This window comes from Amborella trichopoda, chromosome 11 (genome assembly GCF_054954075.1).
Source record: "Amborella trichopoda isolate Santa Cruz 75 chromosome 11, AtrichopodaSantaCruz75HAP2 v2.0, whole genome shotgun sequence".
Classification (NCBI taxonomy): Eukaryota; Viridiplantae; Streptophyta; class Magnoliopsida; order Amborellales; family Amborellaceae; genus Amborella; species Amborella trichopoda.
The window spans coordinates 34,470,451-34,487,439 of record NC_142346.1 but is presented as its reverse complement, the minus strand read 5'-3'; the positions used below and the strand labels follow the sequence as shown (position 1 = coordinate 34,487,439).

Genomic DNA, 16,989 nt, shown 5'->3' with positions numbered 1-16,989 from the left:
AACCGTGATAGTGAACCATCACAATCATAAGTGGACCATGATGAACCATCACGGTTATTAGAGGACCGTGTTAGTCTAACCAACTATTACAATCCTCTTAGGACTCTGATGATTTCTACCCTTTCAAATTTATGAGTACAACCACTTGTGCAATCGTAATGAGTTATGTGAACCATCACGGTAGTCATAGAACCGTGATAGTGCTTCAAGCCATCAACCATCACTGTCATAAGAGGACCATAATAGTCATGATGGACTCTTGTATGTTATGCAAACCATCACGGTCATGAGAGTGCCTCTAAAACCAATAATTACGGTCCTGACTTCAAAGACTTTCTTTTATGGGAACCACCATCACTGTTGTAAGAGCACCATAATGGTGCACAACTTAATAACCTATCATAGAACTGTCACTACTGCCATTGGATCCGTGACGGGTATTTTAGGTAAATATAAATAATATGCAAAAGCAATATGAATGTTGTTTTGAAAGAAAAGGGTTTTTTTTTTCAAATTTCATAGAAAAAGGAACAATTTTTTTTTTATATAGTTTTTCCAAATAAGAATTCATGTCCAAAATCCTTTTCAATCTTTGTCAAAATGATAGAAATCCGAAAAGACATTGAGAGAAAAGAGATTGAGAGGGATGCAGCTCATGGTGCATCTCATGTGACTCACCGTGCCTATGCGGTCAGGAGTTAGGAAAACCCTTGACCATATGTTTTATTCTGTTTTTTGGGTTTACAGGTCAGGAGTCATGATGGTTGGAGGGTAATTCCTCAATCAAGGTCGGTAGGGTTAACCATGATGGGAGCTAGATGATGGTTGGAGGGTAATTCCTCGAGGTCGATATGGTTAACCATGATGGGAGCTAGGGCTAGTAGGACTGTAGTCTTGTGTGGGAAGGCTGACATGTGCGGACAAGAGCCAAATCCACAACATTTTCAACCACATGGCATGTAACCACATGTGAGGAAGCTTTTCCTCAGGAGAAACCTTATAAGAGGCCGTGCACTTGTCCTTTGAGGTGGAACCATCAGTGTTTTTTGTTGTAGTTGTCCTTAGAGGTGCAATTATGTAAATTGTTCAAAAATCTTATACCTCGAGGTCAAAATGATAAATTAGAGGGTTTTTCAACCTAATAACATCTTTTTTTAGTGTGTTTTGTCGGGCCTTACTGTTAATGGCATACGGTTGGTGCCTTAAATAAATTTATCCTTTTGTATATTGATTTAGCAATATAAGATTAAATCGTATACATTACTTCCAAATTTCAAACATCTAAAATATTAGAGCGTTTATTTCCAAAACAAAAATTCTAAAACTCCATTTAACTCTCTCGACCAGCACTGGTTTGAACACAACTTTCTTTTGAGTTATACAATATGCCATGCATACAATTTAATCATTTATCTACAATTTATAGGTGCTGCTGCCCGCATATCACACTTTTAAACCCCAACCCCATAGACCTCTCTCACTGAAACACAATAACAGTTAAAATAATTCGAAAGTTTTTATTACTTTCACCAACAATTATTGGTGATTTACAGCAAAGGTATTTTTTTTTTTTTTGGAATTTTACATCTTCAACCAAACTATTAGAAATACCAAAACAACCTCAATAGTTAAAAATTTGGATGCAAATAATCTAGCTAACTATTGCACTTGTAGAATATTTATAATTATATTATTGGCTTATGTGCACTTAATATTTACTATTCGTATTTTAAAGAGATTGTCTATAAAAAGATCATTCATCTTTTGTATATGGAGGTCACAATCATTTTTGTCTCTTAAATTTCAAAATGAATGGTTGTAAGAGTATTATTGGAGAGACACAAAATTCCCAAAAATTAAAATTCTCAGACTTCGTGACTCACCCCAAGGGGGCATCCAATTTTGATTGGGTCCCAAATATGAGTTAAATAATGTGACACTAGCATACACAAATCACTAGGAATGCATTACTACTAACAACCTCTTCTCCTCTACCAATAAACTAAAATCAATAAAAGAACAAAGACACCAATGAGGCATGAAAATTAGCATTATGCCAAGTGCTCATAGTTAGATATATGGTCATGTTTCATGCGACCTAGCTTTTGGTAATACTTGTTTTCACCATGTTGTTCCCAAAGTATTGTCTTCTTCTTGTATGGCATACATATGCATATCTTTTTCCACTTTTGCCTCCTTTGATTTAGCCCAAAGCAAGCAATAAAGTCCAATAATAACCATACCTGCACCCACAATACTGCAAAATGCCAAACCAAAAGTAAATAAATAAGGAAAAGTATAGAACGAGAGTATTTACCTTTGGTTCAAGATGGTCACAAATTAATCTTGACCATTAGAAGTGAAATTGAGTCGTTGCATTGATTCCATTGACCAAGTTCAAACTTCAAAAGAAATTTACTCAAACTTTACAACACATCTAAACTATCAAATTTCACATCGGATAGTTATAAGTAATTGTGACCACCTTGTATCAAAGATAAGTGGTCTTATTGTATACAAAATAATTGATAGCTTGTTTATGTGGTCAGTTCTTGATTGTTGATTGTGGAGGAAACATTTAGTGTGTACTAAAGAAGCAGTCACATGTACAAAAGAAGCACTTTTTAAATTAACTAATGAGATTAACCCCAATGAAATCACGATTTTCGAAAGAATGAGTTGATTGGTGAACCTCCCTCAGATCAAGAGAAAACGTTATAATAGAGAGAGAGACTAGTTAGTCATGCCAAATCTCCAAATTAATAAAAATTTTGGAGGGGAGTATACAACTCACTTTTGTTATATCATCACATTCTATCTTAGCTATTAGATGTAAAATATGACGTGTTTAAGTGTATCAAAGTATTTGAAAAATTTAATTTTATTTTAGACTTTGTACCCAGCCAATAAGACTTTTTCAACCACCCAATTTTACATCTAATGGTCATTACATCTAATGATCAATAATATTAGTGACCTCCTTAGACTGAAATAGATTGGTCTTAATGCATACATTTCCATTCTAAAATATTGTATTGTGGGAGGCCCATACTTAACCTATTTTCTAAGAAAATTCAAGAGCAAAAAAAGGGGTCCTTCTATTATGGTCCTATAGTCCCCTAATAATAGATCATCGTGAGATAACTTTGAGAGAATCCTAACTTAGTAAATATGTTTCCAACACTTTTAAATTTAACAAAAAATTACATATGTATAGTTTGTTTCTTCTGTTATTACGTGGAGGTCCAACTTTTAGCCATATTTATACGGAGGTCCACCCTATACCGAATTTTTTTAATTTTCCAATATTACCCCTTTATCTGATATTTCCAATATCATATAGGTTAAATTTCTTTTTAGGTGTACTTTTTGGGTGTAAAAGACTATGATCCCCGGGCAAGACTAACTTTGGGAGTTTTCTGTTTTGTCTGAAACTCTTGAAACCACTTAAAAATCACATAAAAAATTGAATTTTGAGTTTCTAACATTTAAATCTTGCCATTAAATAATTACATTGTTTTTATTCAATTTTGGGGTATTATTCAACCTAAGATATTTTCTTTATTGAGTATAGCATATGGGTTCAGGAAGTTATATCCCCCGATTTTTAGGTCTTGAATATAATACTCCTAGACAGAATTTTGCCCAAGGGAGAGGGAGCAATTGGACAGTATTATGCTCCATTGGGAGCATCAATCCCTCTTCAACCCTTATCTTTTACTTTGTACTTAGAAATTTTTCCCAAATATGTCCGATATTGAAACAATTGAACGAAGGAAAAAAAGGGAGGGGAAAAAAGGGCTTGTGCCCATCTTCAAAAAAGCACTTGTCAGATTTTAGAAACATCGGACTGGTGGACCAAAGAAATTTTTTTAAGATAAGATCATATCAAGATTGTAATAACAAAAAGTACCACTAATAGGCCGATGAATAGAGATATAAAAACCTAAATAGAAACACTAATGCACACATAAATAGTTAGAAGAAAAAAGTAGTTAACTTTATTTAATCAAAATGGAACCTACCTTCCCACATGAGTCTTTATGTGAAAAAGAATTGGCTCTAAGATGGCCACTACCACCGTGCTTACAGGATTAAATGCAGCAGCAAAAACGGGGCCCTTCTTTCTTATGCACCACGTTTGAACCAAAATTCCAGCTCCAGTACATAAAACTCCCTACATAAAAGTTCAAAAAAAGAAAAGAAAAAACAAATCAGTATATCAACGAACACAAAATCATGTGTGGCTAGTGGCTTCACCAATGTTTTAAAGCCCATTGATTAGATCGAGAATCAGTCGAGATTGAAAATTCACCAACTCAGATCAGGAACCAGCCGAAAGTGACCAATCCAGGTTGGTAGTTTGATACGGATATGTGGGGTGGATGATCCACCCTACTGATATGGTTTCAAAATATTGGATCCAACTGTGAACAAGGGATTCATCCCTTGACACTATGCTAAGCATATATTAATTAGTGAAGAAAACTAAAATGTAAAGGAAATATAACATTAGCGATACTCAATAAAGATAAGAAGTCAATGATATCACAATTTAATCTTAATCCAAAATCTTTATATCCTTGTCCAAATATGAAGATCTAAAATCTAATAGAGAACGTCATAGCACACATGAGTAACTGTAACCCATTTTCCAAGTTTGGGCCTTTTTAAGGTTAGGAGTCTTCACATAGGCAAGAGAACATCATAGCTCACATGGTGTAGCATTGGAATATCGATTCCTAATCAAAATATGGTATGTAGATATTAGGGCATCTCCCCACAAATTTGCAAGGAGATTGCAACTGATGTGCGAAGCATCGACTATGCCCACAAGTATTTGTTTTTCGGTTTCATCTAAATTGTTCTATTGCGGCCTATATGGGGAAGTCGTTTAGTGATTGATATCCTTTTCTTCACAATACTTGTTGAAGACAAGGGAGCAAAATTTACCACCTTTGTCATTTTTTAGAATCTTAGTTTGCAATTTCAACTTATTTTCAATTTAATTTTTTCAATCTTGAAGTTTTCAAATACTTTCATATTTGTTTCTCATCAAGTAAAAAAAAAGTACATCCAGAAAACTCATTAATGAAGGTGACAAAGTATTTCACACCACGACAATGTATGCATCTCTAATACCATAATCATCATTATGAATCAGTTCTAATAGGTTGAAACTTCTTTTCATTTAGGTAAAAGGGTTTCTTTAGGACCACACACACACATCACATAGAGCATTTCTTGTCCTATCCATTAGGAGTCAAATCAAATGTAGTTATTTTCTCTAAAGCATGAGAATTCACATGACTTAATTTATGATGTTCTAAAGTAAAGAAATCAATCATGTAAATAGAAGAAGATGTACCCATTAAATTCATTAAATTAGGCATAAACATATTATACGTGCAGCGTGTACAAAAAAAATACACCATTCTTTGATGAGATAAACTTATTTGACCTACAGACAAGCTGCAAGCTACTTTGATGAGAAGGATGGGGACCTTTCTCAATGTGAACTTTAGTTTGGCTATTCTCTTACGTATCGGCCCATGAAGAGTGGCCAATGTACAGGATAGATCCCTCCACCACCACTTCACAAATCTTAAAACATGTTCCTATTATTAAAGACACGTTTAGTAGCTCCAGAATCTAGCCACCAATTTCTCGCACTATTTACAATTTCGAACCTTGTAGGCAATGACAAGAGACAAGTCTTTGTGATCAAATTGGCTTCCTTAATTGCTTCTTTTGACGTCTATAAAATATCTGCACAAGAACAGGCCTAAATAGCAGACAACCTGCTTGCTTTTCTTTTTGCTTGGATCTTTGTCTATCATTTCAAGCCTCCTCGCCACTTTCTTATCGTGTATCTTGTTCTCAATTCCTTAATTCATTGGTGTCTTCTTAGGATTCTCAACTAAAAGTGCCCAATCAAATATCAAATGACCTCTCCCCTTCATGTCTCAGAGTGAAGTCTCTTCTTCAATGTGGATATAGGTCATTAGCTCTTCCGATGTCATATCTTCTAATTTACTGTAAAGGACATTTATGTGTCCTTTCAAGGAGGGCGTCGTTTGCCAATTGGAATTGGAATTTTCCAACTTGTACTTTGTCTCCAATGCTTCTAATTGGTCTTTAGCAATGAGCATACACAAATAAGATGCTTCTAATTGGTCTTTAGCAATGAGCATACACAAATAAGATGCTTCTAATTGGTCTTTAGCAATGAGCATAATGAGCATACACAAATAGAGGATCACAAACACAATAATCTTTCTCCCGTTGTTGAAAAATATCGACGGTAAGGTTGTGCTTGAACCTATTTGATCCGGGTTTGCTGGTATTGGCACTTGTGTCCCCCATAGTATCACTATGCATGGGCATCACCATCACTCTGCATAGGCATCACCTCAGTAATAACACTCACATAAGTCACCCATATAGTCTTACATAAAAAGAGGATATTCAACTACCGCCTATTGAAGTTTGCACCCTTGAAACGATCCAATCAAATCAATTTTGGTTCATGAGGCACAACAAATTTGATGACATCTTGTTTTTACCTAACATACCTTAAACTTATTAGGCTTTGGGTCCTCGAAAACCTAAAAAATTCCTTTTGGGATTGGTACAGTTTGACCATGGTCAGAACGACATAATCAAGGTTAATACTACATTAATATCATAAATAAGCATACCCGATGCAAAAAATTAAGCAAGGGCTAAACCATACTACCAGGGTATAAAACTATCTTACCAAGGTTAATACAGTTGGGCAATGTCTTAAATGGAATTTAGACTCTTGAAAAATGTATTATATTGTATTATATTGAGTTCTAAAAAGACTAAAAGAACTTTGTTGAGATTGAAATGAATCTTTCATTTCAATCATTGGACTCAGAGGTAAGAGACTCGCTCATGATCTTCAAGATGGATATTTAACTCATGATCTTCAAGACATTTAATGCTCCCGACTTGAAAGATCCGTTGTTACAAGAATACCCCTAGGATACAGCCAAGCCCATTGAAGCACTTTGTAGATTCTTCGAGCTGCATACTTAAGAAAACCTTTGTAGTGTAGGAGATAATCTCTTGCTGATGCAAGGGGTCTGACTTGAGGCAAGCTTTAATTTGGTCCAAGTCCCATTAAAATTCATTTGATAAATCTCATGTTATAAATGTTTCGGTTTACCATGGGAAATAGTCACAACGTATCAGTTAACAGAGGGAAAGATGAAACAAAAGAGGGAAGAACTTATTTCTGAAGGGGTGTATTTTGATGGACCAGGATAACCACTCATACAAGCTATTAACAATCTTGATATTTCTATAAAGCCTTAGAGACGCTTGGCTCTAGGCACGTGAGAATAAGACTCACTTAACTTAAACTTTGCCTGCAATCTTGATATTTCTATAAAAAATTGCAAAATTATCAAAACCGCATTAATCCTAATCGTATGTTCTAAGAAAGATTAAAGAGTTGATTATTACACTATAGACATAAGTGAAGAGCTCAAAGTCCCAGTTAATCCTCCAAGCTTCCAGTTTACCAAAAAACAATGCCACTATACCAGACTGAATTGTACCCATGAAACACATATATGCAGAAAGAGACATTTGTGCTGGATAATCCTTGAAAGCTGACGCCTGTAAACCATCACGAGAGAGAGGGAAAGAGAAAGAAATTAACAGATAAAATCACTTGGAGAGAGAAAATAAAGGTGAGCTTCAATTCAACAAAGAGAAAGAAGGAGAACCTGAAAGATTATCCATCCGGACCAAGTTGCTACAGCTAGTAAACTAAAAACTGGGCCCAAAATCCAATTTTTCTTTATATGAGTCGAAGTTTGAGACGTGGATAAGAGTTTCGTAATGGAATCTGGTGATTTCAAGTGTTTGAAGATATCAAGCTCAGGGCCTTTGTATAATGTAAGGATCATGGCGCCTGCTAAACATACAAGAGTACCCACAATCTTTCCCTGCCCAGTGATTTTCCTCAAATCCACCTTCTCCATCCTGAGAGTGAGAAATAGAGAGAGACAATTAATGTAATATGCAAAAATGAAAGCTGATTCGGAAAAGAGCCAGGGCTTAATTGGTTAGATGATTTGCAATGCTACGTTCAGTGTTCAATTCTTACAAGGGTAGCGGTCCTCTCCTCACTGACTCACCCAAAATAATAAAAATGAAAGCTAATTTGCTCAAATATCATAATTTAGAATCACTTCAAAGTAGGAGGAGGTATGGGAGGAGGTGGTGGTACCCCACATTAAAAGGAGTTATTCTTTTGAGATAAGTCTTTTTATTTAAGGTGTGTTTAATTGGTAGAAATTTTTACAAGTGGAAAAGCCCAATATCCACTGAATCGAATTGTCATGTTTACTGCAAGTGTTTGGAAGCCCTAAAATGGTTAAAGGGTGGTTTCCACGAGCGAGTAAGTTCGATGCTATTTTAGAAGCCGCTTGCTTCTTCAATATTATGTGGGAGAGGAGCTTGGTCCTCTCTCACAAGCAAAAATACCCTTCTTAAGAAAAGAAAGGTATATGTTGTTTCAATAAGGGAAAAGTTTGTTAAGAGAGCAATACCATAATTTGATAAACATTAAAACCAGATAAACATTAGAAGGGAGATGCTACAGCCAAACTTCATAAGAGAACTCCTTGATTTACCTCTTGACTCTACATAAACCTGTCTTTTCTCTTTTTATCTAATTCTCTTTTATTTATATATATATATATATATATATATATATATATATATATATATATACACCAGATTAAGAGACCTCTATAAAAGATTTATCAATAATTTCTAGTAAATGCATTAATGGATGATCACTAGTTTTATTTCCTATGACTGTTTTGTTTTCTCACAAATCTAGAACATTCTGCTAAGTTCCCAAAACGCCACAAAACCGTTATTCCAATGCGACCAAAATGCCCCTTTTAATTTTTGAATTATTTCTGTATTCAACTGACACCAAAAGTGGGGGCAAAATAATTACTTTTCACCCCTTATTGTGATATCTTTTGGAATGGTATAAACCAATTTTCAAAAAATCGTAAGGGATCCGACCTAGGGCCAAAACCATAATTTTTTAAAATATCCTGGATAACTCAAGCCGGCCAAAACCGGCTGATATTGCATCACTCAAGCAGAGATAACACCTATATATCAAATGACCAAAACAGGCCAGATAATCCAATCCTTCTTTATGGTATAAATTGGGTAGTATTGAGTGTTTTTTTTTTTTGGAAAATAGGATTTTTTTACTGTCATGATGGACTGACTTGAAATAGATCATTATTACCTGAAGGACAAATCCCTAAATTTTGTAATTTTTTAATTTTTTTTTCCAAGTTTGCAATGTTATAACGTTATAACGGAATGACCCAAAAATAAGTCGTTATTACCTGGAAATACGGATTCTCAAATTTTTTATTTTTTCCCAAGTTTGTGATGTTTGAAACATCCGACTACTGTATTTATGCTCTCTAAAACTTTGCTCTCTTCTTTCTCTCTCTTCTCTCTCGCATGCTCGCGGGGCATGTCAGAAAATTGGAAGTTTTATTGAAAGGGGCTTTAATTTTCTTACTTGGAATGGGCCGAGGATCACTACTCTTTCCTTTACCAAAAAAATAAAAAATAAAGAAACAACAAAAAGAAATTGTCAATAACCTTTCATAGTAGGTGGGTTGTAAGGAATTGGTTTGGCTTCTGTTCTCAGAGAACGCCAAATCCTAGTTTCTCTTTCTACGCCCCTACTCTCTAGAAAACATTAAAACCCCAAATCCTAGCAACCCACCTCCTCTGAGAGGTGATTGACAATTTCTTTTTATTGTTTTTTTTTTCTTTTTTCTGTTTTCGGGAGTGGGCGGAAGGAAAGAGCAATGATCCTCGTTCCATTCCAAGAGAGAAAATTAAAAGCCCTTTTCAATAAAACTTCCAATTTTCTGAGATACACCGTGAGCATGCGAGACGACTTTCAGTTTTTTGACATACACCGCGAGCATGCGAGTCAGAAGAGAGCAAGTGGATAAAAATAAAACAGTCTGATGTTTCAAACATCGCAAACTTGGAAAAAAATGAAAAATTTGGAGATTGTCTTCCCAGGTAATAACGACTTATTTTTTAGTCATTTCGTTATAACATCACAAACTTGACAAAAAATTTAAAAAAATTAGGGATATGTCCTTCTAGGTTTTGGAGCATTCCGTTATAACATTGCAAACTTGACAAAAAATTTAAAACATTAAAGGATCCGTTCTTCCAGATAATAACTATCAATTTTCGGATCATTCCATTATGATAGTAAAAAAAATCTACGTAAATTTTCCAAAAAAAAAACACTCATAGAAGCCAATTTATATCATTAAAAAAGATTATCTTGCCTGTTTTGGTCATTTGGTATATAGGTGTCATCTCCACTTGAGTGATGCAATATCGGCCTGTTCAATGCCGACGGTTCCGGTTTGCCGCTTTGAGTTATCGAGGATCATTTAAAAAATTCGGGTTTTGGCCCTTGTTCGGCTCCCGAGGTTGCTTCAATTTTTTGAACAGTAGTTTATACCGTTCCAAAATATTGCACCACAAGGGGAGAAAGTTAATTATTTTGCCCCGACTTGGGAGCAGGAGTCTGTCACTCTATAAGTATCCCCTTAAAAGATTTTGGGATGTACTTTAAGTAATAATAGCTTATTTTCGAGTAATTTCATTATAACGAAAAAATATCCAGTCCGTACGTAACCTTTTCATTTTCAAGGTGGAGAGGGCAATGTGGTAATGCTGTAGTCATTGCATGGCATATATAAAGGAAAAAGTTTATATAAGGTTGCAAATTTAAAATGTAGAATTATAGATGCACCTCAAAAATCCATCGAAAAAAATTGCTTTAATGTTGAAAAATCCTTTAATTGATTATCTCGACATCGAGATCTATGAATATGAAAAAAAAAAAAAAAACAAATGATTTTGAGTCCCGAAAATAGTACATCTTACAATATATTATCTAGACCGTTCATTTTTAAGATTTTCATATGTTTATAGATCTACTTGATTTTAATCATTTTTGGAGTTTAAAATTTTATAATTATATATGAAAATAGATTTTGAGATATTCCTAAAAGGTAATTTTATCAAAATTACATGATAAAATTTGGATGTGCGCTTTAATTGGATTATTTAAGATTGCAACCTTATAGTAAAACTGTAAAACAAACAAGCAGAAAGGTGTGAGCTTTTACCTCAAGATGATAGAAACGATAAAGACCGCCACGGGGATGAGATTGGAGACTGTTGCAGAAAATGTAGAAGACGTGTAATAAAGCCCTAAAATGTAGCAGTTTTGTGTCACTGTGATCCTGCAATTTCGAGGATGGTTAGTAGAGCGCAAAAATAAACCATGAAAACTCAAATCCAATTACCCTAATAGCCCCAGCAAAAACATATGCCAAGTTTGTTTCAATCCTGATGGAGGTCTAATCTTCCTGCAAAAAACCCAGAAATTGGCAACAAATAAAGAGATAGAAATATGTGTAAGCAAACATAAAATAATAGAAATTGGACTTGATCTCGAGTGGTTAATTTTTTTTTTTAGTTTTTTCGTTAGTTTTAGTTTTAATTTTAATTTTAGTTTCCCTACTAACTAAAAAACAAAAAAATTTAAATTCAGTTTAAGAAAAACAAGGGGTACTTTTTTAAAAAAAATAAAAAAGTATGGGGATCTTTGTGATTTTCATCTGTAAAATGGAGCATTTCATATTTTATAAAAAAAATTTGGGGTCCATATATAAATCATTCTAATAGAAATTGCGTTTGGGCTTAAGTGATTAGCAGATGCCGACAAGCAATGATACATCTTAAGTTCACTTCCTACTACTGAACTACCCAAAAAAATAAAAAAATAATCGCGACAGACGTATAGAACAGAGCATTGCAGAGAGAGATGGAGGTGCCTACCTCTCAGCGAAGTAAGTAAATGGGGCAAGGGCCAAGGTGGCCAGGGCAGCTCTGTAAGTAACATAAATGAAGCTATTCATTCCTCGAGTGAGGGCGACCTTGTTTGTAAGGTACATACCAGCGTAAAACACACGTATAACGATCTGAGCAATAACAGGCCACATTTCTATCTCTTCTCGACTCCTTCTGCACAAAACCAGAGTAAGAAAAATGTTTCTTGCTCAATTGCATTACAGCCGATGCAATTTCTATGACGTGGTGAGGATCAAAATTGCTTCACTCTAATGGGGGAGGCTCTCCTCTGAAATTAGTTCATGGAAAATCATGGTGGGAGAAGAGTTGCAGAGAGGGAGTGGCGTGAAGAGAATGCTGTTTTAGAGAGAGAATGTGGAAGTGAGGGAGAAGAGTTGAATATAAACAGATGGCAATGAATGTAGAGAGAGAGAGATAATAACTAAAAGATAAGAAAAAAAATTGAAAAAATTAAGCTGGAGATTGATCAAATCCCACGAAAATAGAAAGAAACAGTCTTCCTAAGGAAAACATGCTCACGGTTGATGTATGCATCGATGATGCATGGTACGCATCTCTCAAGTTCAACGTGTTGCGTCAAAACCAAACTCGGGATTTTGTCTTTATCATCCACGTCGAGCTCAAATTGAACACGGGAAAGTAGACTTGGACATAAAAAACAACGCTATAAAAAAGGAAAAAGAAAAAAATTATATACGGTTTCAAAACTCGCAGCCTTATTATCTTCTTCTATATGTAAAACACTTGTGGGTTTGTTACCGCATGTTGATCAAGAAAGATCGGAGCTAGGTTATAACGCAAGGGTAAAGAGAACGCCATTAGGTTTGGATGGAGCTTTGGGAGATACTGTCCATGGGAAGTGTATATTATGTATCGGGGTAATATAAAAAGTAGAGAATACTGTAGGTTATTACGGATGTACTAAATAGTTTCTGTTATTGTATGCATATCTATTTTTTACTATTTACAACTTAATTTTTTAAAAAAATATCTTTATCTTTCTTCGGATGTTGAACATCTGAAAATAGGCCGAAAGTGTAATATTCACATTCCCATTTTGGGGTGTTGAACACCCAAATTGAAGGGTTTTTCAGATGTTCAACATCCGAAAATATCTTGAAAGTTAAACGTTCACATTTCGCAGTCACAGTTTGCAGTCACATTTTCGGATGTTAGACATCCGAAAATGTAATTTTTAGATGTTCATCATTCGAAAATGATAGCGAAATTATAGAGACCTTCAAGAAAGTCGTATTTTCGGATGTTGAACATCCGAAAATGTGATATTTTCAGATGGGATGTCCAACATACGAAATCATTTTCGGATGTTAAACATCCAAAAATGTCATATTTTCGGATGTTCAATACCCGAAAATGGGAATATAAACTTTCGGCCTATTTTCGAATGTTCAACATCCAAAAAGTAAATAAATAAAAACAGAAGGAGGTATGTATGTAATTTTCAGATGTTCAACATCTGAAAATGGGTATGTATGTAATTTTCAGATGTTCAACATCAAAAAAAGGTAAAGTTGTCTTTTTAAAAAAATTGTTTTATAAAAAGTAAAAAACGGACATACATGTAATAATGAAAACTATTTGGTACATCTGTTATAAGAAAAATATAACGGATATGTATGTAATTTTCCCTAAAAAATATATATTGCAATTAGTATTTATGGGAAGGGTTGATAAAGTATTTGTACTTTATTAGAAGTTTAGGTATGGTTTAGGTATCTATGATTTAGTTTTTAGTATTGTCATTTATAATTTGTCTATAAAAGACAAATATGTACATTCATATGATTAATGGACACTGAGTCTCTTCAGATAAACTTAAGACTCTTCACATATACAATTGTTACTATGATCTTTATAAGACAAACTTTCTATAATCTAGTTTGGATGCAACTTTGGGAGATACAATTGTCACTATAATCTCTATATTCTCTTACAACATAAAATTTATATACTTCTCCTTATCCAACCGTCCATCCGGAATGGAAGGCTAAGATTGCCCTAATCACAATGTCAAGCTGCCAACTGCACCCATATATTATTAATGTCATAATTTCTTAAAAAGCAACATATTTCAATGAAATTTTATAGTAAAAATTCAATTTAGATAAATTTTATATTTATTTTATTTATCAATATTTTAATTTAAAGACTTGAAATTTATAGAAAAATTTAATTCTTGAAAAATTAAATCATAATTAGGAATAATTTTGTTCTATAGGCATAATTTTAAAAACTCACTTTTTTATAATTTTAATTAATAAATCTAAATATTAACAACTATAAAATGAAATTTATAATTAAGAAATATTATCAATTAATATTAGTTAAAAATATACTATCGATTATTATTAATATACAAAAAAAGTTCAAATCTACGAGTAGCTTTAATCACAAATAACCACTTAGGTGTCGTTTGGATACTTGGAAATACATTTTCATAAATGTCTTTCCAGTAGAGATGGCACTTTTCTGGCATTTGGATCAAAGTTTGGGACTGAAAAGTATTTCCGCTAGTAATTTTTTTCCTCATTTCAAGCTATAAATAAAGAAATCTGTATTATTGTCTTTACCCTCCGAAATTGATTTCCAGCCAAATTTCCCCGTTGCGGAGATGTCCACTTTATAAAATACAATTAACTCCACAAAACACCCCCACGAAATACAGAGACAAAGTATCTCAAATTTTACATTTTAGAGAGGGAAAGCATCTTAAAATTTTAGAGAAAAAGACTATTTCTAATTTTACAAAGGAAAACTATCAAAAATATTTAGAGAGAAATTATGTCAAAGTTTTTAGGGAAAATTACTAAAAACCCCTCCAAATACACTATCTATGCAACTTACCTCCATCCAGACCTTTTATCTCAAACCTTTTATCTCACTTTTTTCTCAAAAGTATACTTTCTATGTAAATACCCCTCCAACAAAAAAAGTTCATTTTTTTTACGGAAATGCCCTTCCTTATACAAAATGCCCCTTTTTTTTCATGGAAATGAGCTCCGGCAGTCTCAAAGGGCGCTTCGGCCATACATGCTTAGAGCCACAGCGCTCCGGAAGTTGCATAGGGCGCTCCGACACTGAAGACACAGCGCTCCGGCAGTCTCAAATGGCGCTCCGGCAATACATGCTTTGGAGCTACAGCGCTCCGGCAGTTGTATAAGGCACTCCGACACTCGAGAGACATCGCTCCGGCACTCGAGAGACATGTGCTCCAGCAATGTATGTTCTTGAGACGACAGCAGTCGACATTTGCAAAACGTGCTCCGGAAGTCCTTGTTCTAGAGACGAGGCACTCCGACAGTTGAATAGGGCACTCCGGCGATACTTGTCATGGGGTGGGGGTGGGGGGGTGGGGGGGGAGGTGTTTGTAATTTTCCCAAGTTTTTATAGTGAGAAACTATTTCAAATTTTGAGTTTTAGAGAGAGAAAATATCTTCTTACCCCAGTGCGTTGTTCGGAATGTGTCAGTCAGTGTCCCACTCGTCTTAATGATTACTTGTATTCCCAACCTCGCACACACTCGTCTGTCACCAATACGGCTTCACTCAGACAACCTCCATCAGACAATGTTTCTTCTGGTAAACCCTATTCCATTTCCCATTTTATTTCAGATTCCAACTTTTCTTCATCTCACCGTATTTTTTTGACAAACCTTTGTTCTAATAATGAAGCACAAACTTATGCACAAGCTGTCAAACACTCCCACTAGCATGATACCATGGAAGCTGAGCTTAAGGCTCTTGATCTCAACAATACTTGGAATGTTTAATTCTTGCCACTGGGGAAACACCCCATTGGTTGTAAATGGGTGTACAAGATTAAGTACAAGGCAGACAACACTATCGATCGCTACAAAGCATGTCTTGTTGCGAAGGGCTGTACCAAAATGGAAGGGTTGGACTATCATGAGACATTCGCTGCCGTAGCAAAGTTAGTTATTGTGAGATGTCTTTTAGCCATAGCTGCTACAAAGGGCTGGAAATTACATCAATTAGATGTCAATAATGCATTTTTGCATGGGGATTTGCATGAGGAAGTATACATGGAACTTCCACTTGGTCATCCTCATAAGTGGGAGCATCTAGTTTGCCGATTGCAGAAGTCTCTATATGGCCTTAAACAGGCCTCTCGAATTGGTGTGACAAATTTTCCTAAGCACTCCATGATGCCGGATTCAAACAATCCATTACGAACTATTCTCTGTTCACATCCAATGTCGGTCACTCTGTTACAATTGTTTTAGTTTATGTTGATGACGTGATTATCACTAGCAATGATACCAAAGCTATTTCCTCATTGAAATTTTTTTTGCAGTCTCAATTTCATCTCAAAGATATACGATTGCTAAAATACTTTCTTGGCATCGAGGTTGCATGATCTACTAGAGGGATCCTTCTCACTCATAGGAAATACGCCTTGGACATTTTGTCTGACGCTGGTTTCCTTGGTTGCAAGCCAGTATCCTTCCCTATAGAGCAACATCACACACTTAATAATGATATAGGTCAACTCTTAATAGATCTAAGACAATATTGTCGTCTGGTGGAACGACTTATATACCTTACTATCACACAATTACTTATGTTGTGCACATCTTGAGCCAGTTCATGCACAAACCATGGATACCTCATCTTGGAGCAGCTCATCGTATCTACGTTATTTAAAACACAGACTCACACAAGGAATTTTACTTTCCTCCACCAACAACCTGCAACTATCTGTGTTTTGTGATTCCGACTAGGCGAGTTGTCCGATGAGCTGACATTCCACCACTGGATATATAATTTTTCTTGGCAACAGCGCTATATCATGGGGCACTAAGAAGCAAAAGACCATTTCTCGTTCTTCTGCAAAAGCAGAATATCGCTCCATGGCTACCACTGCTTGTGAGCTCACTTGGCTCAAGTATCTTCTTCTTGACTTGGGCATACGACACTTGCAACCCATGCTCATCTATTGTGACAACGATGCAGC

General features: G+C 35.0%; 1 protein-coding gene across 2 annotated transcripts; it reads right to left on the bottom strand.

Moving 5' to 3' along the window:
- Positions 1-1,871: 1,871 nt before the first annotated feature.
- On the bottom strand, positions 1,872-12,302 carry LOC105420857 (WAT1-related protein At2g39510-like). Of its 2 annotated transcripts, XM_011626088.3 has the most exons (7): positions 11,962-12,302; positions 11,427-11,489; positions 11,247-11,363; positions 7,761-8,019; positions 7,495-7,650; positions 4,026-4,177; positions 1,872-2,257 (listed from the first exon to the last, which is right to left on the bottom strand). In XM_011626088.3, the coding sequence occupies exons 1-7, from the start codon at positions 12,123-12,125 to the stop codon at positions 2,122-2,124; spliced, it is 1,047 nt and encodes a 348-aa protein (XP_011624390.1). In that variant the 5' UTR covers positions 12,126-12,302; the 3' UTR covers positions 1,872-2,121. The 2 variants fall into 2 exon arrangements, with proteins under 2 accessions (XP_011624390.1, XP_020524449.1); XM_020668790.2 differs by lacking the exon at positions 7,495-7,650.
- Between the last annotated feature and the right edge of the window lie 4,687 nt (positions 12,303-16,989).